Source organism: Erythrolamprus reginae, chromosome 9 (genome assembly GCF_031021105.1).
Source record: "Erythrolamprus reginae isolate rEryReg1 chromosome 9, rEryReg1.hap1, whole genome shotgun sequence".
Taxonomy (NCBI): Eukaryota; Metazoa; Chordata; class Lepidosauria; order Squamata; family Dipsadidae; genus Erythrolamprus; species Erythrolamprus reginae.
Window position 1 is genome coordinate 47636031 of NC_091958.1, and position 27247 is coordinate 47663277.

At 43.6% G+C, this 27247-nt stretch overlaps 1 protein-coding gene across 1 annotated transcript in view; it reads right to left on the reverse strand.

Annotated features, from left to right (window-relative positions):
• The window catches only part of PDXDC1 (pyridoxal dependent decarboxylase domain containing 1), a 64574-nt gene that overhangs the window by 31305 nt on the left and 6022 nt on the right, over positions 1 to 27247 (reverse strand). Inside the window, exons 2-9 of the mRNA XM_070761124.1 lie at positions 14704 to 14777; positions 11434 to 11499; positions 7980 to 8063; positions 6222 to 6368; positions 3323 to 3512; positions 1665 to 1733; positions 1463 to 1541; positions 490 to 574 (exon numbers count right to left, since the gene is read on the reverse strand). Of these exons, the coding sequence (XP_070617225.1) occupies positions 490 to 574; positions 1463 to 1541; positions 1665 to 1733; positions 3323 to 3512; positions 6222 to 6368; positions 7980 to 8063; positions 11434 to 11499; positions 14704 to 14777 (794 nt within the window). The remainder of the gene's footprint in view (positions 1 to 489; positions 575 to 1462; positions 1542 to 1664; positions 1734 to 3322; positions 3513 to 6221; positions 6369 to 7979; positions 8064 to 11433; positions 11500 to 14703; positions 14778 to 27247) is intronic.

Consider the following 27247-nt stretch of genomic DNA (forward strand, 5'->3'; position numbering starts at 1 on the left):
TTCCTACTCCAAGCAGCCCCTCCCTTTTCTTTCTTCAAAAAAGGGGAAAAAAAGAAACCCCTTCATCCCAGCAGCAGCTGCTTGGGTTCGTAAGGTGAAAATAGTTCGGAAGAAGAGGCAAAAAAATCTTAAACACCGGGTTCGTATCTTGAAAAGTTCGTTAGAAGAGGCGTTCGTAAGATGAGGTACCACTGTATTTATATCTTTTGCCAATTAACTCAAGCATTCTAAGTAGACCATTTTAGAATCTTTTGGTGTTCGGCGTACAAAGTAGAACAAACACCCAACTGGCCGCAATCTGTCACTATGATAAACGGCCACCGTCAGGAGAGCCACCCTCCTTTCTCTTTCCTGCCCAGCGCTCTGCATCATTTTGACAGCTGCCCCGATAGCCTTTCCAATCTGCATGAACCAGTGCTGTCTGCCTGGCAGCCTCCACTTGATTTGAGCATGTCATATAAAACAGTTTTCTAATGGTGACACTCGTACCCTTCGACGTGGAGCCACATGCCGTGTTGCTCGCAGAGTTCCCTGAGTCGACCGAGTTTGTCCGTGTGCCCGGCCCCGGGAGTGCCTGCATGGAAAGGAAACGACAGTGGGAGGCTGGGAAGACAGGGCTCTTAAGACAGACGGGACCTCATTAGAAACGAATAATATAAATAATAATTAAATAGATCTTTTTAACATAGAAACATAGAAGACTGACGGCAGGAAAAGACCTCATGGTCCATCTAGTCTGCCCTTATACTATTTTCTGTATTTTATCTTAGGATGGATATATGTTTATCCCAGGCATGTTTAAATTCAGTGACTGTGGATTTACCAACCACGTCTGCTGGAAGTTTGTTCCAAGGATCTACTACTCTTTCAGTAAAATAATATTTTCTCATGTTGCTTTTGATCTTTCCCCCAACTAACTTCAGATTGTGTCCCCTTGTTCTTGTGTTCACTTTCTTATTAAAAACACTTCCCTCCTGGACCTTATTTAACCGTTTACCATATTTAAATGTTTCGATCACGTCCCCCCTTTTCCTTCTGTCCTCCAGACTATACAGATTGAGTTCATGAAGTCTTTCCTGATACGTTTTATGCTTAAGACCTTCCACCATTCTTGTAGCCCGTCTTTGGACCCGTTCAATTTTGTCAATATCTTTTTGTAGGTGAGGTCTCCAGAACTGAACACAGTATTCCAAATGTGGTCTCACCAGCGCTCTATATAAAGTGCATTATTTTACATTTGGAAACATTAAACTGCAGTTCCCATTGCTTTGACCATTTATCTAGTAAAGCTAAATCATTTACCATATTACAGACCCCTCCAGGAATATCAACCCTATTGCACACTTTAGAGTCATTGGCAAATAGGCAATGCTTCTTCCATGACTTTTATTACAACAACAACCCAACATTGTAGGGGGGGGGGGGGGACCCCAGTTTGTTTATATGTGCTAAAAACACCCACCAGAGTTGGCCACCAGGAGTATAGGAAGCTTTCCAGATTCAAGGTCCTCCTTGATCAGTCGGTCCAACAACGCAACATCCTATCGCCAAGCGAAACGGAAGGGAATAACGTCAAAAAAGCATAAAAATAGGCAACGCTAGAGACTTTACCGTTTCTTGGTTTTGTAAAACATAAAAATAAAAAAAGAGCAAACCAACCTTACCATTTGATGTTGGGAGCCGAACATTGTGTTACAGGGCACTCGGCACATGCAGGAAAGAGGTAAGCCGAGCTACAGAAAGAGAGACAAAGTTCAGGGTAGTCCTTGACTTGTGGCCGTTCAGAGTTTTTTGTGGTTGGCTCTGGCCCAGCTCCTGCCCCAAGGAATGTGGAGGTGGATGCGGGGGAAACATCCACATGCCACAGGTCTGTTTTGCTCCCGATAGAACCTCCTGACGAAGTCTCCTCTGACGAAGGAAGCATGAGTGGCAGGGAAGAGGGGAGTTTGGCAGACAGCCCAGGAGGTGATCAATCATCCTTATCATCCCTGGATTCTGAACAAGAACTTATGACGGACCCACGCATGCGTAGAGTGATGCATAGGAGAGAACAACTGAAGGATTATTACAGGAGATAAGTGAGGCCACCTGTGGTTGGGTGGGGCTGCTGTAATTAGTGCTACAGATAAAAAGAGCAGCGTGCTGATTTAGCCTGGTGGAAGTTTATCTGATTCTTAGTTTCGTCAAGATCGTGGTTTGTTGTTTCCCTGTTCAAGACTATGTGTGGAATTTCTGGACTTTATTTATCCCAGGCATGTTTAAATTCAGTTACTGTGGATTTACCAACCACGTCTGCTGGAAGTTTGTTCCAAGCATCTACTACTCTTTCAGTCAAATAATATTTTCCCACATTACTTCTAATCTTTCCCCCAACTAACCTCAACTGGGTGATGTTGGGCCAATGGCCAGGAGATGGTGAGTTCTAGTTCTTCCTTACCAACTAGGTGACTTTGGTCCAATCACCAGGAGATGGAGAGTTCTAGTCCTGCCTTAGGTATGAAAGTCAACTGGGTGATTTTGGGCCAATGGCCAGGAGACTGGGAGCTCTAGTCTCACCTTAGGCATGAAAACCAACTGAGTGACTTTGGCCCAATCATCAGGAGATGGTGAGTTCTAGTCCCACCTTAGGCATGAAAGCCAACTAGGTGACTTTAGGCCAATGGCCAATAGATAGTGAGTTCTAGTTCTTCCTTATGAACTAGGTGACTTTGGGCCAATGGCCAGGAGATGGTGAGCTCTAGTCCCATTTTAGGCCTGAAAGCCAACTAGGTGACTTTGGGCCAATGGCCAGGAGATGGTGAGCTCTAGTTCTTCCTTATTAACTAGGTGACTTTGGGCCAATCACCAGGAGATGGTAAGTTCTAGTCCCATTTTAGGCATGAAAGCCAACTAGGTGACTTTGGACCAATGGCCAGGAGATGGTGAGCTCTAGTTCTTCCTTACCAACTAGGTGACTTTGGGCCAATCACCAGGAGATGGTGAGTTCTAGTCCCGCCTTAAGCATGAAAGCCAACTAGGTGACTTTGGGCCAATTGGCAAGAAATTGTGAGTTCTAGTTTGGCCTTAGCCATGAAAGTCAACTGGGTGACTTTGGACCCATCGCCGGGAGATGGTGAGTTCTAGTCCTATAAAATGGGCCATGAAAGCCATCTAGGTAACTTGGACCAGCCATTCTATCTCAGCCCAATTCATTTCCCAGGGTTGTTGTAGGGAAAATAGGAGGAAGCAGAACCAAACAATCAAGTTAACAGGCATTTACTGATGTCAGCAAAGGAAGAACAATGCTTTTCAGCCCAAAAACTCTGCACCCATTTCAACCTACCTGACTACAGAGGAATTGTCCCAAGCCGGTTCTTGCTGCAGCACTGATGTACACCATTGGCTGCTTGTTATATAAGGCATTAAAACCTTCGGTGGCATAATCTTCATAGCGGGAGTGAATCACCAGCTTGCAGATTTTCAAAAGCCCTTCGCGGTCGTCTTCGTGGTAATAGGCTGACCCGTTTTCAAACCTGTTAAGAGCAATGAATCACGTTAAAACATCAGCAATTATCCCCCAGCACTCCTTCTGAAAAACCTTGGGAGGAGGAAAAATGCTATGTTAAGCTTTTAATTACCATGGCTAAAAGACACAGTAGAGACCTTCAAATTTCTAGGTTCTATCATATCTCAAGACCTAGAACGGTCACATAACATCAAAAATGTCAAACATGGGGGACATGATGGAAACATTTAAATATGTCAAAGGGTTAAATAAGGTCCAGGAGGGAAGTGTTTTTAATAGGAAAGTGAACACAAGAACAAGGGGACACAATCTGAAGTTAGTTGGGGGAAAGATCAAAGGCAACATGAGAAAATATTATTTTACTGAAAGAGTAGTAGATGCTTGGAACAAACTTCCAGCAGACGTGGTTGGTAAATCCACAGGAACTGAATTTAAACATGCCTGGGATAAACATAGATCCATTGTAAGATAAAATACAGGAAATAGTATAAGGGCAGACTAGATGGACCATGAGGTCTTTTTCTGCCGTCAGTCTTCTATGTTTCTAAATACATCACTCAGTCCTAGACGCTTGGGAACTGTTTGATTTGTGATATTCTGATACCAAATCCAGCATATCAATCTTGTTTGCTGTGTATTACTGTTTTTTGTGAATAATAATAATAATAATAATAATAATAATACCGTGTTTCCCCGATAGTAAGAACCCCCCCCCCCGATTGTAAGACATATGGGGGGTTTCAGGGGGGTTGGCTAATATAAGCCATACCCCGAAAGTAAGACATATGTCTTACTTTCGGGGAAACACGGTACTAAAAGCGAGGGAGGCATCGGAGCAGTTCGTGGCGCTGGCGAGGGAGCTTCGCGCCCAGGAGAGTCTCCCAAACCCGGCGCGGATAAGGACTCCTCGGCTGGCGGAGGAAGCGCGGCGGCAGGCTCCGGAGAAGAAAGAAGCGGCGGATAGCTGGCGAGGTGCCGGCTGGAGGGCTGGACCCCGCCGCTTTGCCGCCGCTCTCGCCGCCGGCTTTGCTCTCGCCGCCGTGCCTGGTGCTGCCTGCCTGCCTGCTGCCGTAGCCGGGCTGGGCGCGGGGCATCCTCGGTGTTGGGCAGCAGCGGGAGGAGCCGCAGCCTCCGGAGCCGGCCAGCTAGGCGCCCCCAGGACGCACATCGCGGACCGGCCCCGCCGCGGCACAGGAGGGATGGAGGCCGGGCCCAACGGGCAGCCGCGCCTGCCGCGCAACGCTGCCTAACGCCGCCCGCCTGGAGGAGAAGAGGCCTCGCTCGGGCCGAAGCCTGAAGACGAGCCGGCCCCGGTGCCCGGGACAATATAAGACATACCCCCAAAGTAAGACACAGTGGGGCTTTTGGGGGTAAAAAGATAGTAAGACACTGCCTTACTATCGGGGAAACACGGTAATAATTACTGATGATAAAAAGAGCCTTTTGTTTTCATAATTAGTTTCTGGATGTTTAGATTAAATGTCGGCTGGCGGGGCCCAGGAGAAGAGCCTTCTCTGAGGCGGCCCCGGCCTTCTGGAATCAACTCCCTCCAGAGATTCGAATATCCCAAACCCTCCTCACTTTCCATAAAATGCTGAAGACTCACCTTTGTCGCCAGGCGTGGGGATAAATACCTCCCCACCTTTGTTGTGCTTTCTAACCTCTATTGTATGACGGATTGGGTTGAATGTGTACGATTGTGTAGTTGGTGATTTTATAATATTGGTTGTTTTTTAAATTGGTTTTTAACTTTTATTATTGGATTTGTAATGCATTGTGTTATTATTATGTTGTGAGCCGCCTCGAGTCTTCGGAGACGGGCAGCATACCAATCTAATAAATTATTATTTATTTTTATTTTTATTTTTATTATTGTTGTTGTTCTGTCAAGCTCTCTGGTAGAATCCTCCCGAAAATGCACAGATACAATTTCAGACACCCACACGTTTGAAAATTCAAAACAATGTTCTTTATATCGAAAATCCAAATAAACGGAGCACTCTTTTTGTATAGCAAAGAGCACTCGTCTCCAAACAAACTGGTAATTTGTACAAGTCCCTTATCAGTTCTGTGATACTTAGCTTGCAGCTGTGAGGCAATTCACAGTCCTTCTTCTTTCACAAAGTGAAACACACTTTGCTCTGGTTTAGTTTCAAAGCGGGGAAAAATCAGCACACAAAAGGTCGAAGTCAGCAAGGCAGGCACGAAACACAAGGATCAGATAATCCTCCACAATGGCCAAACCCACAGGCTGCTATTTATAGCAGCCTCACTAATGACCACAGCCCCACCCAACCACAGGTGGCCTCATTTTCTTTGATAATAATCTCTCAGTTGTTGCTGCCTATGCATCGCTCTCCCCATGCATGGCTGTATCATTAACTCTTGTTCCGAATCCAAGGAGGAGCTAGATAATTGATCTCCTTCTGAGCTGTCTGCCACACTCTCCTCCTCCCTGTCACTCCTGTCTTCTTGGTCAGAGGAGCCTTCATCAGCAGATTCCACCAGGGGCAAAACAGGCCTGCAGCATGTGGATGTCTCCCCCACATCCACAGTCCTTGGGGCAGGAGCTGGGCCAGAGCTAACCACAACTATTATTATTATTATTATTATTATTATTATTATTATTATTATTATTATTATTATTATTATTATTAAATGGGACTTTCTTTCATGATAAAGGGCACACAAAAGAGCATCACCAACACAAGGGTACCTGAAGAGCCTGCAGAGCCAGAGAGTTGTGTCAGAAAGGATTTTGGTGGTAAGTTTTCGCAGCCTGTCTCTGTCCAGGACAGAAATATAAGCCGCCAAGCTGTGTCCTAAGAGAGCCATGTGTCCCTGTTCCCCCACATTCTGTAGCCTGCAAGGAAAAAGAGAGAACGTCATACAAATCACACTTCTCTTCGGAGGCTGAGAAAAGCCTCTCCTAATACAGTAGTACCTCTAGATACGAGTTTAATTCGTTCCAGAACGGAGCTCGTATGTCGATCAGCTCGTATCTGGAACAAATGGCTTTAGACTTTGTTTTTCCCCGCGGAGATAACCAAAAGCAAGGATTCTTGCGCCACCTAGTGGAAGCTCGGCTCGTATCCCGAATTTGAGCTCGGGTCTGGAACAGAAATTTCGCTCCCATCGTGGCTCGTATCTTGGAATACTCGCATGTGGAGCAGCTCGTATCTAGAGGTACTACTGTATATCAAAAAATGATCAAGGGGCATTTTATTGGGTGTATTTATATTTAAGCGGTATTTTATTTTCAGTCCAAAAGAGCGATTAGACATCTGTTCAAGCTGCTCTCGGCTTAAGGCCACGTTAAAATACAATCCCCTGTATGTTGTCGATTGGATTTTAACTTGGTTTTTGAGCCGTTATTGCAAGGGTGTCAATCTCAAAGCCCGGGGGCCGGATTCGGCCCGCAGGGGGCTTACATCTGGCCCGCAGGAAACAACAAAGTTTCGGCCCGAGGTGCCCTTGCCAGCGAAAAAAAAGCTCGGCTGGGCCATATATGGGCCCTCCCAGACTCTGTTTTCATCCACAACAGCCTCCTGCAGCCCTCTTCCAATGAAAATAGAACTCTGGGTGGAGGTGGCTGTGTTTTCACCAGCAGAGGGTTGCGGAAGCTGTCCTGATAAAAAACGGAGCTCGAGACCCATTTTTTGATGGCAGAAGGCTCGGGATGCCACAGGCACCCCTGACACAAGTGATGTCAAGTTGGCAAGCCCCCCCCCCCAACCCTGATGCATCCCTCGATGAAATCGCATTTGATACCCCTGCATTATTGGCTTGATGGTGCAGTGGTTTTCAACCTGGGGTCAGGACCCATTTGGAGGTTGAATGATCGTTTCACAGGGGTCGCCTAAGACCCTGGGAAAACACAAATTCCCCATGGTGTTAGGAACTAAAGCTTCTATTCTGGCCCCTTGGAACATATATTTACAATCCGACCAATCAGGCGTTTACAGTGGGGGTGTCCCTCTGACTTTCCTGCCAATCAGCTTAAAGCTCTGTTGGGAGAATTGGCACTGGACTTATGGTTGGGGGTCACCATAACATGAAGAACTGTATTGGGCGCGGCATTAGAAAAGTTGAGAACCACTGCCTGGTGGCTTTTAAAGAACATCTCTTTTCAAGAGAACATTTTGGTGCAGACTTGCCACCTGGAAACTTCAACCTTCAAACTTTTGGGGGCTACTTTTTCACTTCCCTAAATTGCTCCCTGAATTGTTAATTTTTTTATGTTTACAGAGGTAATCAACATTGCCTACTGCTGACTTTTTTTTCACCCCTGAGAAGCAGGAAATCAAACCTTTAAATCAGAAAGCAAAAGGCTTAGAAAATAGAAATTGGGTGCTCTGGGGTGGAGCTCCATTTTTGCTACCCCACTGCGTTCCACCCCGTCTGGGCAGCAGCCCACCCCTGCCTCCAGCCCTTTTCATGACCTCGACAGATCTCTTATTAAACAAAGAGTTACCTGTAAGACTGTAGTGATTCTTCCTCCTCGTCTCCGTGCATCAGAGTCTGAACTAGCTGGAGAATGCTGACCATGTCCTGTCCACTGGAGGAAGGGAGAGAAACACAAATCCGTCTTGGTCATGAGGTCATCCGAAATTAAATCAGAGTCCGAGGCGCAGCATTCCTCAAAGTTCCAATTTATTAACAGAGCCATGTTGGCACATTGTGAGAAAACCGAATCTAAAGCTCCACCGAGTTTAAAGTTCATTCCCTTGCTCCCACAACCACATGTTCATCCTGTCGACCAGTTGTCTTTTGCCAACGTGTCCGCTACTCCCCATCAGCTTCCGGCCAGGTGCTGAACCAAAGATGACCTTAAGAATCTAGAAGGAATTTGCTATGGCTACATCTTTTCGTCCTTCATGCAACAGCCCCTCCCAAGGCCCCACAGCAAGAATACGTTTTAAAGCAATTACTAGATAAATGGTCAAAGCAATGGAAACTGCAGTTTAATGTTTCCAAATGTAAAATAATGCACTTGGGGAAAAGGAATCCTCAATCTGAGTATTGCATTGGCAGTTCTGTGTTAGCTAAAACTTCAGAAGAGAAGGATTTAGGGGTAGTGATTTCTGACAGTCTCAAAATGGGTGAGCAGTGTGGTCGGGCGGTAGGAAAAGCAAGTAGGATGCTTGGCTGCATAGCTAGAGGTAGAACAAGCAGGAAGAGGGAGATTGTGATCCCCTTATATAGAGCGCTGGTGAGACCACATTTTAAATACTGTGTTCAGTTCTGGAGACCTCACCTACAAAAAGATATTGACAAAATTGAACGGGTCCAAAGACGGGCTACAAGAATGGTGGAAGGTCTTAAGCATAAAACGTATCAGGAAAGACTTAATGAACTCAATCTCTATAGTCTGGAGGACAGAAGGAAAAGGGGGGACATGATCGAAACATTTAAATATGTCAAAGGGTTAAATAAGGTCCAGGAGGGAAGTGTTTTTAATAGGAAAGTGAACACAAGAACAAGGGGACACAATCTGAAGTTAGTTGGGGGAAAGATCAAAAGCAACGTGAGAAAATATTATTTTATTGACAGAGTAGTAGATCCTTGGAACAAACTTCCAGCAGACGTGGTTGGTAAATCCACAGTAACTGAATTTAAACATGCCTGGGATAAACATATATCCATTGTAAGATAAAATACAGGAAATAGTATAAGGGCAGACTAGATGGACCATGAGGTCTTTTTCTGCCGTCAGTTTTCTATGTTTCTATAAAGCGTGCCAGGCCAAAGTCTTCAAGTCAACTTCAGAAATCTGAACTGTTGTCTCCTACAACCACCATTACGCTTTCCTTCTATTTATTCCCCAGCCAGGGAGGGGCCATTCAACTGCTTGTCCTCAGTTATTGTCCTGTCCTAACAGCTCAGCATATATGCGCATCTGAAACAGGCCCCATTTCCTATTTTTCCTCCCAACTTATTTTAGCTTCCACAGGCAGCCGCCTTTCTGGTGGCTGGGAAATGTCAGACAGCCCTGGCTCTATCTCTGCCTCGGACACAGAGCATCTATCAGAGGCTTCCCAGACTTCAGCACTGGTTCATCAGAGCTTTCCCAGAATTCAACACTGGTCCACTAGTCCAACCTCCTCATCGTCTGAGTCTGCTCCGCAGGCCACAACACACAATTAAAAAGTGACTTACAACCAGTCCTCACACTTATAACTGTTGCATCCCTGGGGTTACATGATGCAAATCAGGGCCCTTGGCAAACCAGGATGGATTGAGGGATGCAGCCTCTCAAAGTCACATGATCGCCAACAATGACCTTTGCTGTTGATAAGCAGAGTCAACGGTTTTTGCTTAGCGGACGTGTGATTTGCTTAATGACCAAGGCAAGTTGAAATCCGCCCATCTTAAAGTTGCTAAGAACGCATTTGTGAGAGAGATGAGCGGCTAAGAATGTTGATATAGAAAACAAAATAAATCAAGACTGAGAAACGTTGATTTAGACATGTTGCATCGAGCATGGAATTGGAATCTGTTGCTTGTGGATCACAAGCTTCCTAACAGACAGGAAGCAGCAGGTGAAGCTAGGAAAAATCACATCAGATACATGTACAATTAGCACAGGTGCCCCCCCAGGCTGTGTACTCTCATCACTTCTCTTCTCTCTATACACTAATGACTGCATCTCAAACGATCCATTTGTTAAACTACTGAAGTTTGCAGATGATACAACAGTGATCGGACTCATTCGAGACAATGATGAATCCGCATACAGACAGGAAGTTGAACAACTATCCTTGTGGTGTGACCAGAACAATCTAGAACTGAACACACTCAAAACCGTAGAAATGGTGGTAGACTTTAAGAGAAACCCTTCCACCCTTCCACCTCTCACAATACTAGACAACACAGTATCAACAGTAGAGACCTTCAAATTTCTAGGTTCTATCATATCTCAAGACCTAAAATGGTCACCTAACATCAAAAACATCATCAAAAAAGCACAACAAAGAATGTTCTTTCCGCACCAGCTCAGGAAGCTCAAACTGCCCAAGGAGCTGCTGATACAGTTCTACAGAGGAATCATTGAGTCTGTCATCTGCACCTCTATAACATTCTGGTTTGGTGCTGCAACCCAACAGGACCGACACAGACTTCAGAGGATAATCAGAACTGCAGAAAAAACAATTGCTGCCAACCTGCCTTCCATTGAGGACCTGTGTACTGCACAAGTCAAAAAAAGGGCGGGGAAAATATTGACTGACCCCTCACATCCTGGACACAAATTGTTTCAACTCCTACCCTCAAAACATCGCTACAGAGCACTGCACACCAAGACAACTAGACACAAGAACAGTTTTTTCCCGAACGCCATCACTCTGCTAAACAAATAATTCCCTCAACACTGTCAGACTTTCTACTAAATCTGCACTTCTATTCTACTAGTTTTTCTCATCATTCCTATCACCCATTTTCTCCCATGTTGACTGTATGACTGTAACTTGTTGCTTATATCCTAAGATTTTTATTAATATTGCTTCTTCATTGCTTATTTGACCCCTATGACAATGATTAAGTGTCGTACCACATGATTCTTGACAAATGTATATTTTATTTTATGTACGCTGAGAGCATATGCACCAAGACAAATTCCTTGTGTGTCCAATCACACTTGGCCAATAAAAATTCTATTCTATTCTATTCTATTCTATTCTAAATGTCCTCTTAAACTTTACACAAACCACTGATCCATTTGCCCCAACGTTGGCAACAATCACACATCAGATTGATGACAATTATGGTGGCTATCAGTTACCAACATTATGTGATTTGGTAAACGAATTTAGATTATTCTCTTTCCCCAGTTCCAATTCTCCACAATCAAAACACCCAAGTTATTAGTGGGGGGACAAAAGCCCCATATAAACAGAGAGAAGAAAAACTCCTAATTTTGAGTCATTTACCTGCCTTGAAGTGGCCCGGGAATATCCTTTCTGGTGTAGTTCTTTTCATTTTCTTCGTCAACTCTCCTAATTTGAACACAAAACAGCAGGAATTGATGACAGGTTGGGCTATATATCAGTGGTGAAATCAATTTATTTTTAATACCGGTTCTACGGGTGCGGCTTGGTGGGTGTGGAGGGGTAGGATAGTGCAAAATCCCCATTCCCTCCCCACTCCAGGAGAAGATACTGCAAAATCCCCATTCTTTCCCCACTCCAGGGGAAGGATACTGCAAAATCCCCATTCTTTCCCCACTCCAGGAGAAGGATACTGCAAAATCCCCTTTCCCTCCCCACTCCAGGGGAAGGATATTGCAAAATCTCCATTCCCTCCCCACTCCAGGGGAAGGATACTGCAAAATCTCCATTCCCTCCCCACTCCAGGGGAAGGATACTGCAAAATCTCCATTCCCTCCCCACTCCAGGGGAAGATACTGCAAAATCCCCATTTCCTCCGTTCTCCAGGGGAAGGATATTGCAAAATCTCCACTCCTTCCCCACTCCAGGGGAAGGATACTGCAAAATCCCCATTCCCTCCCCACTCCAGGGGAAGGATAGTACAAAATCCCCATTCCCTCCCCACTCCAGGGGAAGGATAGTGCAAAATCTCCATTCCCTCCCCACTCCAGGGGAAGGATAGTGCAAAATCCCCATTCCCTCCCCACTTCAGGGGAAGGATACTGCAAAATCTCCATTCCCTCCCACTCCAGGGGAAGGATACTGCAAAATCCCCATTCCCTCCCTACTCCAGGGGAAGGATACTGCAAAATCACCATTCCCTCCCCACTCCAGGGGAAGGATACTGCCAAATCTCCATTCCCTCCCCACTCCAGGGGAAGGATACTGCAAAATCCCCATCCCCTCCCTACTCCAGGGGAAGGATACTGCAAAATCACCATTCCCTCCCCACCGCAGGGGGAAGGATACTGCAAAATCCCCATTTCCACCCCATGCTGGGGCCAGACGTGGTATTTGCTGGTTCTCTGAACTACTCAAAATTTTCACTACCAGTTCTCCCGAACCAGTCAGAACCTGCTGGACTTCAGCCCTGCAATCTATGTTTTCTGCTACAGCTTGTGTTCAAAAGAGCCACACTGGATTTAGCTACATGGCTAGCGGAGGGCTGAATCCAATCCCTTTTAATAAAATGACAGGTTAAAAAAAATTTTTTTGATGCCCAAACAACATTTGCCAGGCAGGGCTATTTATTTGTTTGTCCCATTGTGTACTGCCCTAATCAAAGGATGACTCATCCCTCTTATCAAAAAGCAAAGCAAAACCCCTCCATTCAAAGCAGGAAATGTCATCCTGACCTCTGAATAACTTTTGTACTTTTTTTTAAAACCAGCTTTGCATAATTTTCTCAGGAACACGTAAAACTAAAATTATGCTTTCTCTCTCTCTCTCCCCCCCCCCCAACAATAGGACAGGCAAGAAAAAAACCTCTATATGAATAAGGAAATATCTCTAATATGCCGTCGGCTGTTCAAAGTTTATTTTAGCCTGACTGCTCAGCCGCGGTGACATAACTTAGGCTGACGTCATTAACTAATTTGCTGGGGGGAAAGACATGTTACAGCCACCGTCACTACAGAAATTGGATTCATACACTAGGCTAGAATAAATTCTAGGGGGATGGTGGGTAAGTTACTATTATTATTATTTATTTATTATTTATTAGATTTGTATGCCGTCCCTCTCTCCGAAGACTCTACTATGTTGTGTGAACATGCCGTATAAGATAGAGAGCCGGGGTGGCGCAGCACGTAGAGCAGAGGTCTCGAAACTTGGCCACTTTAAGAGTTGTGGACTTCAACTCAGTTAAAGTCCACAACTCTTAAAGTGGCCAAGTTTGGGGACCCTTGACGTAGAGTGCTGTACTGCAGGCCACTGAAGCTGACTGTAGATCTGTAGGTCGGTGCTTCAGATCTCATCACCGGCTCAAGGTTGACTCAGCCTTCCATCCTTCCGAGGTGGGTAAAATGAGGACCCGGATTGTGGGGGCAATAGGCTGTCTCTGTTAAAAAGTGCTATTGCTAACATGTTGTAAGCCGCCCGGAGTCTAAGGAGAAGGGCATAAAAATCGAATGAATGAATGAATGAATGAATGTGAGTGAGTGAATGAATAAATAAATAAGATGCACCTTTCCCCCATATAAAAGAGGTTGAAAATTTGGGTGCATCTTATACTCCGAATGTAGTTTTTTTGAAGCTTCTTTTTTTCCAGCCCTAACGAGGTTCTAACCCAGTGATGGCGAACCTATGGCATGGGTGTCACAGGTGGCACGCGGAGCCATATCTACTGGCACGCGAGCCATTGCCCTAGCTTAGCTCCAACGTTCATGCTCATAGGTTTGCCATCACGGGTATAGGGTCTGCTGTTTGGGCAGGCGTTGGACTAAAGCAGTGTTTTTCAACCAGTGTGCCGCGGCACACTAGTGTGCTGCGAGACATGGCCAGGTGTGCCGCGAAGCTCAGAGAGAGAAAGAAAACAAGAGAGAGAGAAAGAAAGAAAGCAAGAGAGAGAGAGAGAAAGAAAGCAAGCGAGAGAAAGAAAACAAGAGAGAGAAAGAAAGAGAAAAAAAGCAAGAAAGAGAAAAAGCAAGAGAACGAGAGAGACAGAGAAAGCAAGAGAGAAGGCAAGAGAAAGAGAACAAGAGAGGGAAAGAAAGAAAGAAAGAGGGATGGAGAGAGAGAGAAAAAAGAGAGAGGGAGAGAAAGAGGGAGGGAGAGAGAAATAGAGTGAAAGGGAGGAAGAGAGAGAAATTTTTTGTCTAAACTCCCTCCCCCCCCCCCCCAAATGTGCCCCATGGTTTTGTAAATGTAAAAAATGTGCCACGGCTCAAAAAAGGTTGAAAATCACTGGACTAAAGGACCTGGAAAGTCCCTTCCAGCTCTGTTTTGATTGACCAGAGTGTGTGTTGTGTGTATTCAATTTTGATGCCGCCCTTCTCCTTAGACTCAGGGCGGCTTACAACATGTTAGTAATAGCACTTTTTAAACAGAGCCAGCCTATTGCCCCCACAATCCGGGTCCTCATTTGACCCATCTGGAAAGGATGGAAGGCTGAGTCAACCTTGAGTCGGTGGTAAGACTTGAACCGCTGACCTGCAGGTCTACAGTCAGCTTCAGTGGCCTGCAGTACAGCACTCTTCCCCAAAACGGGATCTACAAGCCCAATTATTAGTAGCCCTCCTCTTCAAATCCTGCCAAGTCAAGACTATTAAATACCTCTGATTGTCTTCAAGCATCTTCATGGCCTCATTGAGATTCTTTCCCATTTCTGCTAAGGTGGGGTCAACCATCTGTTATATAGAAAGAAAAGATGGAAAAAAAGTCAATTTTGTACAGTGACCATTCTTCTCAGGTTCCCAATCCTCATAAATCATAAAAAAGAGGCTGTAACAGCTTCTCTTGAGCCATTTCTGGACTCTGGCCCACTTGGGTTGAATGTCACAATCTGCTACAGGCATACTGCTAGCAACGATAGCAATAGCACTTACAGTAGAGTTATACATCGCTTCGCAGTGCTTTACAGCCCTCTCTAAGCGGTTTACAGAATCAGCATTTTGCTCTCAACAATCTAAGTCATTTTACCCACCTCGGAAGGATGGAAGGCTGAGTCAACTTGGAGCCAGTCAGGATCGAACTACTGGCTGTGAGCGGACTTGGTCCGCAATACTGCATTCTAACCACTGAGCACCACGGAAGGAAGGAAGGAAGGAAGGAAGGAAGGAAGGAAGGAAGGAAGGGGAGGGGGAGGGGGAGGGAAATAGCAATAGCACTTAGACTTCTATACCACTTCCCAGCCTTCTCTAAGTAGTTTAAAGTCAGCCTCTTGCTCCCAGCAATCATTTTACCCACCTTGGAAGAATGGAAGGCTGAGTCAACCTTGAGCTTGTTAGGATCGAAATGCTGGCAGGTGCCAGAGTTAGCCTGCAATACTGCATTCTAACCACTGCACCACCATAATGGCAACTGTGATCTCCCATAACCAGAGGAAGCCAAATTGAAGAATCTTGGGTTTTCTTGTAAAAGTCCTTGCTGTCATTGGGTTGGGGGGTGGATGGGGGACAGTACATTAACTCCAGAGCCATCATGGGACGCTGTGTTAATGGAAAACCCTGATTAGAATTATGCTATCCATTTTCCACAGTGAATCATTCCATAGGTTGTCGGGAACTTTTCTCTCTGTCTTCACCATTTCCTTCCAGAGATGATAAAGCAGAGGTGTCAAACTTGAGCACTGCTTGTGTTATCTTTTTTTCTTATTTTTAGTTTCTTTTGCTAGCCCTTTGCCAGCAAAAACGGAGTGGGCGTGTGTTAAGTCTCTTCTTGGTGAGACAAATGTCTTTCAACTTGACCAATTGTTTGTGGTTTTTTTCCCTCCTTGGATCTAGGGTCTATTTGGACCTGAAACAGGTTGTGTTACTTAGTAAGTTAGTCAGTTTTTTTAAAATTATTGATTGATTGATTGATTTGATTTGTATGTCGCCCCTCTCCGTAGACTCATATGGGATCTTTTACCCTGAAGCTGCAAAAAATGCAGACTGACAGCTCTCTATGCATTCACCAACAGCTCAAAACTCTCGTTAGAGTAGCTAGAAGCAAACTATTATCCCCACTTAAAAAAAAAAATTCTGGGGAAATTTGGTGCAATTAAGGGCAAGGTGGATAAAAAATGATTTTTTAAAAAAAGTTAAAAAAAATTGGGTTTTTAAAAAATGTAAATTGGATTTTTAAAATTTAATCTAATTTTTAAATTGATTTTAATTTAAAATCTATCTGAAGATAAGTTACATTACTAATTTAGTTTATTCAGCATGAAATGGAGCTTAGTTGTGTAGCATGAAGCTGTATATTCTTATCCTTGTAGCCTTACAATTTATATCCTTACAAAAAGAAAAAAAATATCCTTACAATTTATATTGATTGCCTGGTTCCTAATATGATTGGATTGCTTATTTGTACCCGGACTATCATTAAGTGTTGTACCTTATGATTCTTGATGAACCCATCTTGTCTTTTATGTACACTGAGAGCATACACACCAAAACAAACTCCTTGTGTGTCCAATCACACTTGACCTATTCTATTCTATTCTATTTTCTACAATATTGGGACTATTGTGAGTCAATAGTGGGTCAGAGGAGGAGATAACAGTTGCTCTTTAAAAATTATATTTAAATCGAGTTGATTTAAATCAAGCCTTTTTACTTTGTATTTTAAATCATGATGTAAATCGTGATTTAAATCAAATCCACTCTGATTAAGGAGCAATCGAAGTATTTTAAATCTCCCTTTCACCCCTGCAAATAAATCTTGAGCCCACTCACCAATTTTTATTATTATTTTTGGACAATATGCCATTCAATTCTTGGCATACAATGATACCTTGTCTTACGAACTTAATTGGTTCCAGGACAAGGTTCTTAAGGTGAAAAGTTTGTAAGACAAAACAATGTTTCCCATAGGAATCAATGGAAAAGCAATTAATGCGTGTAAGCCCAAAATTCACCCCTTTTGCCAGCCGAAGCACCCTTTTTTGTGCTGCTTGGATTGCCCTGAGGCTCCCCTCCAAGGGAAACCCCACCTCCGGACTTCTGTGTTTTTGCGATGCTGCAGGGGAATCCCAGCAGGGGAATCCCAGCATTGCAAAAACGGGCGCTTAGCTGGCAACGGAAGTCCGGAGGTGGGGGTTTCCCAGCGAAGGGAGCATCAGTGAAATCGCAGCAGCGCAAAAACACTGAAGTCCTTGAAACCCCACCTCCGGACTTCTGTGTTTTTGTGATGCTATGATTTCACTGAGGCTCCCCTCACTGGGAAATCCCACCTCCGTACTTCCGTTGCCAGCGAAGGGCCCATATTTGCCCTGCTGGATTCCCCTGCTGGGATTCCCCTGCAGCATTACAAAAACATAGAAGTCCAGAGGTGGAGTTTCCCATGGAGGGGAGTCTCAGGGGAATCCCAGCAGCGCAAAAACGGGTGCTTCGCTGGCAACGGAAGTCCAGAGGCAGGGCATCCCAGCAGCGGCGGTGGGTTTGTAAGGTGAAAATAGTTTGTAAGAAGAGGCAAAAAAATCTTAAACAACGGCTTTGTATCTCAAAAAGTTTGTATGACGAGGCGTTTGTAAGACGAGGTATCACTGTAATACTATTTTACAAGGAAAAACAGGGGCTTTTTATTAAGGAGTAAGCATTTGCTCACCCACGAAAAATGCAACATTTTGGCTGATATTATGAACTCAAGATAAGCTCTAAGTTATAGGAAGAGCCGCACTTATGTTATTTATAATTGCTGCCTTGGTCTGAGGATTAAAGTAAAGTAAGAGAGATACAGCAAAACAGGGGTTAGTGTTTCAAGGCATCACACACACAGACATATAAAAACACAACACAAATATCCTGGAAAGTGAGTGGGTTTGTTCCCAGCATCACAGAGGAGAATCAATAAATCCACAACAACAAAACAGGTGCCTAATTATTAAGTACAGCGCAGGTTAACAAGGTGATAAGTCTTTTTCAAAGTACAGCGATACCTCGTCTTACGAACTTAATTGGTTCCGGGACGAGGTTTGCAAGGTGAAAAGTTTGTAAGACGAAACAATGTTTCCCATAGGAATCAATGGAAAAGCGATTAAGGCGTGCAAGCCCAAAACTCACCCCTTTTGCCAGCCGAAGCGCCTGTTTTTGCACTGCTGGGATTCCCCTGAGGCTCCCCTCTATGGGAAACCCCACCTCCGGACTTCCGTGTTTTTGTGATGCTGCAGGGAAATCCCAGCAGCGCAAAAACGGGTGCTTCGCTGGCAAGGGAAGTCCAGAGGTGGGGTTTCCCAGCGAGGGGAGCCACAGCGAAATTGCAGCATCGCAAAAAACACGGAAGTCCTCGAAACCCCACCTCCGGACTTCCATGTTTTTGCGATGCTGCGATTTCGCTGTGGCTCCCCTCGCCGGGAAACCCCACCTCTGGACTTCCCTTGCCAGCGAAGCACCCGTTTTTGCGCTGCTGGGATTCCCCTGCAGCATCGCAAAAACACGGAAGTCCGGAGGTGGTGTTTCCCATGGAGGGGAGCCTCAGGGGAATCCCAGCAGCACAAAAATGGGCGTTTCGCTGGCAACAGAAGTCCAGAGGCGGGGCATCCCAGTGGCGGCGGCTTGGGTTTGTAAGGTGAAAATAGTTTGGAAGAAGAGGCAAAAAAATCTTAAACCCCGGGTTTGTATCTTGAAAAGTTTGTATGAGGAGGGGTTTGTAAGACGAGGTATCATTGTACTTGGAGGGTGACTATTAATAGTGTTAAGACCATCAAGATAACATAAATTGGATAAGCAACTAGTGGGTTTGAGAAGACAATGACTTTAACAAATGATATTAACTTCAACAAATGATATTGACTCCAACCAATGATATGAGCCCCTCCCTACATTTCCCCCACTTCCTAAGGATACCTTGTATTATTTGTTATATATTTAAATGTTGGAGCTGAAGATGTTGTTTGGAGGGCCCCAGGGGAAGAGCCTTCTCTGTGGCGGCCCCGGCCCTCTGGAATCAACTCCCCCCCGGAGATTAGAACTGCCCCCAGCCTCCTTGTCTTTCGTAAACTACTCAAGACCCACCTATACCGCCAGGCATGGGGGAGTTGAGACACCTTTATATTTTATGTTTGGTATGTATGTGCTGTTTGGTTTTTAAATATGATAGGGTTTTATATGCTTCTTTTTAATATTAGATTTGTTTCGCTATAATAATGTTTTTTATTATTGTTGTGAGCCGCCCCGAGTCTTCGGAGAGGGGCGCCATACAAATCTAATAAATAATAATAATAATAATAATAATAATAATTATTATTATTATTATTATTATTATTATTATCTGATCTATCTTTAAAGTGAAAAGAGCTGGTTGTCACCACACAGCTACATTAGCACTGCTGGGCTGCAGATGTTCCTAGAAACGGAATTCCCAATGGGAATCTACAAGCATTTGTTTTCAATGTTTATCAAAGCACAGGGAGAGAGAGAGAGAGATTTCTGCTGGCGTTTGGATAAAGCCTCCCAGCTTAAAAAGTGTCCCTTCTATATAATCAATGAATGTTCATTTCTTTCTTTGAAAGGCCACTAAGATAAGGTGGTATTCCCAGGCGGTAGGGAAAGCAAGTAGAATGCTTGGCTGCATAGCTAGAGGTAGAACAAGCAGGAAGAGGGAGATTGTGATCCCGCTGTATAGAGCGCTGGTGAGACCACATTTGGAGTACTGTGTCCAGTTCTGGAGACCTCACCTACAAAAAGATATTGACAAAATTGAACGGGTCCAAAGACGGGCTACAAGAATGGTGGAAGGTCTTAAGCATAAAACGTATCAGGAAAGACTTCATGAACTCAATCTGTATAGTCTGGAGGACAGAAGGGAAAGGGGGGACATGATCGAAACATTTAAATCTGTTAAAGGGTTAAATAAGGTTCAGGAGGGAAGTTTTTTTAATAGGAATGTGAACACAAGAACAAGGAGGCACAATCTGAGGTTAGTTGGGGGAAAGATCTGAAGCAACATGAGAAAATATTATTTTAATGAAAGAGTAGTAGATGCTTGGAACAAACTTCCAGGTTGGTAAATCCACAGTAACTGAATTTACACATGCCTGGGATAAACACAGATCCATCCTAAGATAAAATATAGAAAATAGTACAAGGGCAGACTAGATGGACCATGAGGTCTTTTTCTGCCGTCAATCTTTTATGTTTCTAAAAACATCATATAATATTCCTAGAAGGCTGCTTCCGTTTCACTGGTCAACACACACAAAAAAAACCCCACCAGCAAATGTAATATGTCTGGTTTATGCAGTTTGATGTGCTGATCCCAAAAATATGCTTAGTTTTGCTCTATCGCATAAAGTTTCTGATATAGAAGCAGTTTTGTTATTACCTTATTTCTACATTTTCAATGTATGGGATAACTACTGCTTTCTTAATGTTGCCAGTATATTTCCTATACCTTATAACAGGGGTCCCCAAACTTTTTATACAGGGAGCCAGTTCACTGTCCCTCGGACTGTTGGAGGGCCGGACTATAAAAAAAACCTATGAACAAATCCCTATGCACACTGCACATACCTTATTTTAAAGTAAAAAATAAAATGGGAATGTACTATTTAGAGGGGGGGGGTGAAAGAAGTCTGAAATTCATATATGTTTATGTTTTGTTTTTAATTTTCTTTTGTTAACATCTGATTGGCTATACAAGGTTTTCTTGGCTTATGGAAAAATGTATAAAGAAAGAAGGAAGCACTTTGGCATAATGGTTAATAAGTTAGAAATATAATTGGTGTTGTACTTTTTTGAGGAGGGAATTTAATTAAAAGAAAATGAATGTAACTGGATGAGAAAATTAGAAAAAAAACTTTTGGAACTTTTTTGATGATTGATATTAGTTACTAACAAAATACCGCATTTTATTCATGGAAAATTAGATGTGCTCCTGTCACTCACCCGTGGGCCGGATAAATGACCCCAGCGGGCCGCATGTGGCCCACGGGCCATAGTTTGGGGACCGCTGCCTTATAATAATGATGCTGCTCCATGGAAACTATACCTGCTACAGAAAAACTATCTACATTTTTGAAATCAGAACAAGAAAATGATTCTGAAAACTACAAGGGCAACTGCGATGTTTACAAAAAATATGCTTTTGTAGACCTGTATAATAAGCTTCTTCCATTCCAAGCTGACTCAGCCTTCCATCCTTCCAAGGTTGGTAAAATGAGGACCCAGATTGTTGGGGCCCAAAACTCTCTGTAAACCGCTTAGAGAGGGCTGTAGAACACTGTGAAGCGGTATATAAATCTAAATGCTAATGCTATTACAGTGTTCCCTCGATTTTCGCGGGGGATGCGTTCCGAGACCGCCCGCGAAAGTCGAATTTCCGCGAAGTAGAGATGCGGAAGTAAATACACTATTTTTGGCTATGGACAGTATCACAAGCCTTCCCTTAACACTTTAAAACCCTAAATTGCCATTTCCCATTCCCTTAGCAACCATTTAGATTATTACTCACCATGTTTATTTATTAAAGTTTATTAAAAATATATTTATTAAAGGCGGACGAAAGTTTGGCGATGACATATGATGTCATCGGGTGGGAAAAACCGTGGTATAGGGGGAAAAACAGCAAAGTATTTTTTAATTAATATTTTTGAAAAACCGTGGTACAGTGTTCCCTTGATTTTCGCGGGGGATGCGTTCCGAGACCGCCCGCGAAAGTTGAATTTCCACGAAGTAGAGATGCGGAAGTAAATACACCATTTTTGGCTATGGACAGTATCACAAGCCTTCCCTTCACACTTTAAACCCTAAATTACCATTTCCCATTCCCTTAACAACCATTTACTCACCATTATTACTAGTACTCACCATTGAATAAGACACTTAGTGATCCTGATATTTATAAACATAATTATTTGTTAACAATAATTAATTTTTTTGTTATTTATTTGCAAAAATTATTAGTTTGGCGATAATGTATGACATCATCGGGCGGGGAAAACCGTGGTATAGAAAAAAACCTCGTGATGTATTTTTTAATTAATATTTTTTGAAAAACCGTGGTATAGCCTATCCGCGAAGTTCGAACCCGCGAAAATCGAGGAAACACTGTATAGCCGTTTCGCGAAGTTCGAATCCGTGAAAATCGAGGGACCACTGTACTTGCTACAGAAGGATTCTTTTTTAATATGATTTGCTAATGTGCAGGTCACTGAAATGGTTAGCCAAGAACAAAACAGCCTTTCAACTAGAAAAATACCTGACAATGGGTCTGACCCAATACCATAGAACAGCACTCACTAGAGCAAGATTTGAGCAGTTAGATTCCATGGTCAAATATGGACGATTCCACCAAGTACCATGTTTTGAGAGAACATGCATTTGCGGTGCACCAGAAATAGAAGACATTGCACATGTGCTACTCAATTGTAAACTATACTCCTCAGTAAGACCTCAGTATTTACAGCCCCTACTTGACAAAATCATACACTGGGACTGTAATAAACAATTATCATATTTTCTTCAGGGTACAAATATATATGTAGTTTCTAGAACTGCTAAGTTTATAGTCAGGGCTGTTCAGATGAGAATACGTTTTATAGAACATATTGGGGTGGCATGCAAAGGAGATGAACTCACTTAAGAATATTTTATATCAGTATCTTAGATTTGTTTAATATAATCCTTTGCACAAGTTATATTCTCATGTTTTACTACTCAATTTTAGCATATTATACTGCATTTTAACTTATTATTTATTCAAATTCCCTCTATTTTAGCCAATTTTATTGTATTTTAACCAGTCAGTTTTATGACGACCGATGTGGTCCTTTTCCTCGCTTTGATATGGTCGATTGACTAATCAAATAAAGTTGATATTGATATTGATTGATTGATTGATTTGCTAATGGTCTATCAGTGCTTTGCAAGGCCAGTATAACTGAAGTCAAGATGGCAAATTACGGTTTACTAAAAGAAGCATCAATGCAGAATTTGTCAAACAATTGTGTTCTAGTTTTTTTCCCACCTGATAAGCCGGAGAGGTCAATATTGCAAAAACCAGACAAAATATACCAGGGGTATGGAGGGAATGCCAAGGGATGACAAACAAACCGAGTGCAATTTGTGTGATATTGTTGGGACATCATGGCAAATAAAGGCCAGGTGGAACCTGCCTTTTTCTAACAAACCCACTCGATAACTTGAGAATTCTGTTGCTGCTTTTTAAAACTTAAAACCCCCCAATCTGCTCATGTTATCTCATGTTTGTTTGTTTGTTTATTAGATTTATATGCTGCCCCTCTCCGTAGACTCAGGGCGGCTAACAACAATAATAAGACAATATAAACAAATCTAATATTTAAGTTTAAATTAAGAAACCCTAATTTGAGAAACCAATCATACATACAGACATACCAAGCATAAATTTTATAAGCCTAGGGGGAAGGGAATATCTCAATTCCACCATGCCTGACGACAGAGGTGGGTTTTAAGGAGCTTACGAAAGGCAAGGAGGGTGGGAGCAACTCTGATCTCTGGTAGGAGTTAGTTCCAGAGGGTCGGGGCCGCCACAGAGAAGGCTCTTCCCCTAGGTCCCGCCAGACGGCATTGTTTAGTCGATGGGACCCGGAGAAGGCCAACTCTATGGGAGCTAATGTTCCTGTTTCTGTATATTGAATTGCCAGAAAAATAATAATAATAATAATAATAATTGAGACTGTCAGTTGGACAAGACTGCCCCAACTGTCCTCAATCAACTGGGCAGGACCATTGCATGGATTTAAACTATAGAGGTTAGTGATGGAGAACCTATGGCACAGGTGGCACGCGGAGCCATATCTGCTGGCACACGAACAGTTAATAATAATGATAATAATAATAATAATAATTATTATTATTATTATTATTATTTATTAGATTTGTATGCCGCCCCTCTCCGAAGACTCGGGGCAGCTCACAGCAATAATAAAACAATATTACAATGAAACAAATCTAATATTAAAAATATCTAAAACCCCATCATTTAATACCATGCAGCACACGCATACCAAACATAAAATATAAAAGCCTGGGGGAGGTGTCTCAGTTCCCCCATGCCTGGCGATACAGGTGGGTCTTAAGTAATTTGCGAAAGACAAGGAGGGTGGGGGCATTCTAATCTCTGGGGGGAGTTGATTCCAGTGGGCCGGGGCCACCACAGAGAAGGCTCTTCCCCTGGGGCCCGTCAAATTACATTGCTGCCCTAGCTCAGCTCCAATGTGCATATATGTGCTGGCCAGCTGCTTTTTGGCTTGCATAGAGGCTCTGGGAGGGCATTTTTGACTTCCAGAGAGCCTGGGGAGGGCGTTTTTACCCTCCCCTGGCTCCAGGGAAGCCTCTGAAGCCTGGGGAGGGCGAAACACAAGCCTACTGGGTCCACTAGAAATTGGGAAGCAGGCCATTTAGGGCATCCGGGAGGTGGGGGAAGCCGTTTTTGCCCTCCTCAGGCATTGAATTATGGGTGTGGGCACTTACACATGCTTGATAGTGCGCACACATGCTCTTTCTGGACACATTTAAATTCAGTTACTGTGGATTTACCAACCACGTCTGCTGGAAATTTGTTCCAAGCATCTACAGGTACTACTCTTTCAGTAAATAATATTTTTTCACATTACTTCTAATCTTTTCCCCAACTAACCTCAGATTGTGACCCCTTGTTCTTGTGTTCACTTTCCTATTGAAAACACTTCCCTCCTGAACCTTATTTAACCCTTTAACATATTTAAATGTTTCAATCATGTCCCCCCTTTCCTTTCTGTCCTCCAGACTATACAGATTGAGTTAATTAAGTCTTTCCTGATAAGTTTTATGCTTAAGACCTTCCACCATTTTTGTAGCCCGTCTTTGGACCCGTTCAATTTTATCAGTATCTTTTTGTAGGTGAGGTCTCCAGAACTGAACACAGTCTTCCAAATGTGATCTCACCAGTTCTCTATGCAGCAGGATCACAATCTCCCTCTTCCTGCTTGGTATACCTCTAGCTATGCAGCCAAGCATTCTACTTGCTTTCCCTACCGCCTGACCGCACTGTTTTTGCCCTTCCCAGGCATTGAATTATGGGTGTGGGCACTTACGCATGCTTGATAGTGCGCACACATGCTCTTTCTGGACACAAAGAAAAAAAGGTTTGCCATCACTGATATAGATGATCATCGACTTACGACCACTATGGAGCCACCGTTGTAAGTATGAGCCAGTTGCCAAGCATCTGAATTTCAATCACGTGACCATGGGGATAGCTACCAAAGGTCGTAACTGTGAAAAACAGTCCTAACCTGCTTTTTTCCCAGTGACTTTGTCATAACTTTGAGCGGTCACTAAACAAACCGTCGTAAGTCGAGGACTGCCTACCCCTCGGCCTTGAGTCCTGAGAAAAGCATCCCTCGTGCATCAATACTGTGGGCCTTGTGGCTTCTTGACCCAAAGTATCGCAATATCTATCAAATATATTGTGTAGTTTTCCCACCATTGGCTTCTTACACATCCCAGAGCAAAAGGTTTCATCCACAACCACAGCGGTCAAGCAGGACACCATCAGAGGAAGTAAAGCCCAGGCTGATATGTCATTGAACCCATCAGGAAGAACTTTGGACTCTATAAATGTGAACAAACTGGTTTTGAAATCCTGATTCCGGAATCAGACGTTAAACACACATACCGCATGCTCTTCCTTGTTCTCTGGGTACCTTTTATTTTATGGAATAAAAAAAACAGTTTCTTTGGCGCTTGGTTACAGGTAAGAGTTCTTTCATGCCTTTCGAGAGAAAGTCACCCAAATTACTGTATTTTTCAGACTATAAACATGCACAGTAGTACAGTGATACCTCGTCTTACAAACGCCTCGTCATACAAACTTTTCGAGATACAAACCCAGGGTTTAAGATTTTTTTGCCTCTTCTTACAAGCTATTTTCACCTTACAAACCCACCGCCGCCGCTGGGATGCCCCGCCTCCGGACTTCCGTTGCCACCGAAGCACCCGTTTTTGCGCTGCTGGGATTCCCCTGAGGCTCCCCCCCATGGGAAACCCCCCCCCTGACTTCCGTGTTTTTGTGATGCTGCAGGGGAATCCCAGCAGCGCAAAAACGGGCGCTTCGCTGGCAATGGAAGTCCGGAGATGAGGTTTCCCAGCGAGGGAAGTCTCAGTGAAATCGCAGCATCGCAAAAATACAGAGGTCTGGAGGTGGGGTTTCGAGGACTTCGGTGTTTTTGTGATGCTGCGATTTCACTGATGATCCTTTCGCTGGGAAACCCCACCTCTGGGATTCCCCTGCAGCATCACACAAACACGGAAGTCAGGAGGTGGGGTTTCCCATGGAGGGGAGCTTCAGGAGAATCCCAGCAGCGCAAAAACAGGCGCTTCGGCTGGCAAAAGGGGTGAATTTTGGGCTTGCACGCATTAATCGCTTTTCCATTGATTCCTATGGGAAACATTGTTTCATCTTACAAACTTTTCACCTTAAGAACCTAGTCCCGGAACCAATTAAGTTTGTAAGACAAGGTATCACTGTATAAGACACACCTTAGTTTTGGGGGAGGAAAATAAGAACAAAATATTCTGCTTACCAGCATCTATCTGGCTAGTGTCCTTAGCAAACAGCCTGGAACAGGTATATTAGCCTTGCAAAGATTTGCGTTCAGGAAGCTGCTTTTTGCAAAGCTCCATTGGAGAGGCTGTTTTTTCAGCCTTGCAAAGCTCCATTTCGGAGGCTGTTTTCAGCCTTTTAAAGCTCCGTTTGAGAGGTTGACAAGGGGCTACATTTGGTGTTTAAGATGCACCCGGATTTTCACCCTCTTTTAGGAGGGGGGAGAAAAGGCACACCTTGTACTGTGAAAAATACAGTAACCAAGATTTCAACTCTGGAAATAATCTCACCACAGCCAAATGAAATATCCGACAAAGCAATTTTCACATGATTTATCAGACCCTCCTAATGTATTCCAGGTTCTTTGGAACGGAGAATTGAGGTCAAAATTGGTCCATTCATTGGACCACGTGCTTCCTATCTTATTTGCAGGAGCATGGAAATAGCTAGCACAAAGAGCTTTTGACACATCGGAAAAAAACATAAGAAACATAGAAGACTGACGGCAGAAAAAGACCTCATGGTCCATCTAGTCTGCCTTTACACCATTTCCTGTATTTTATCTTAGGATGGAGGTATGTTTATCCCAGGCATGTTTAAATTCAGTTAC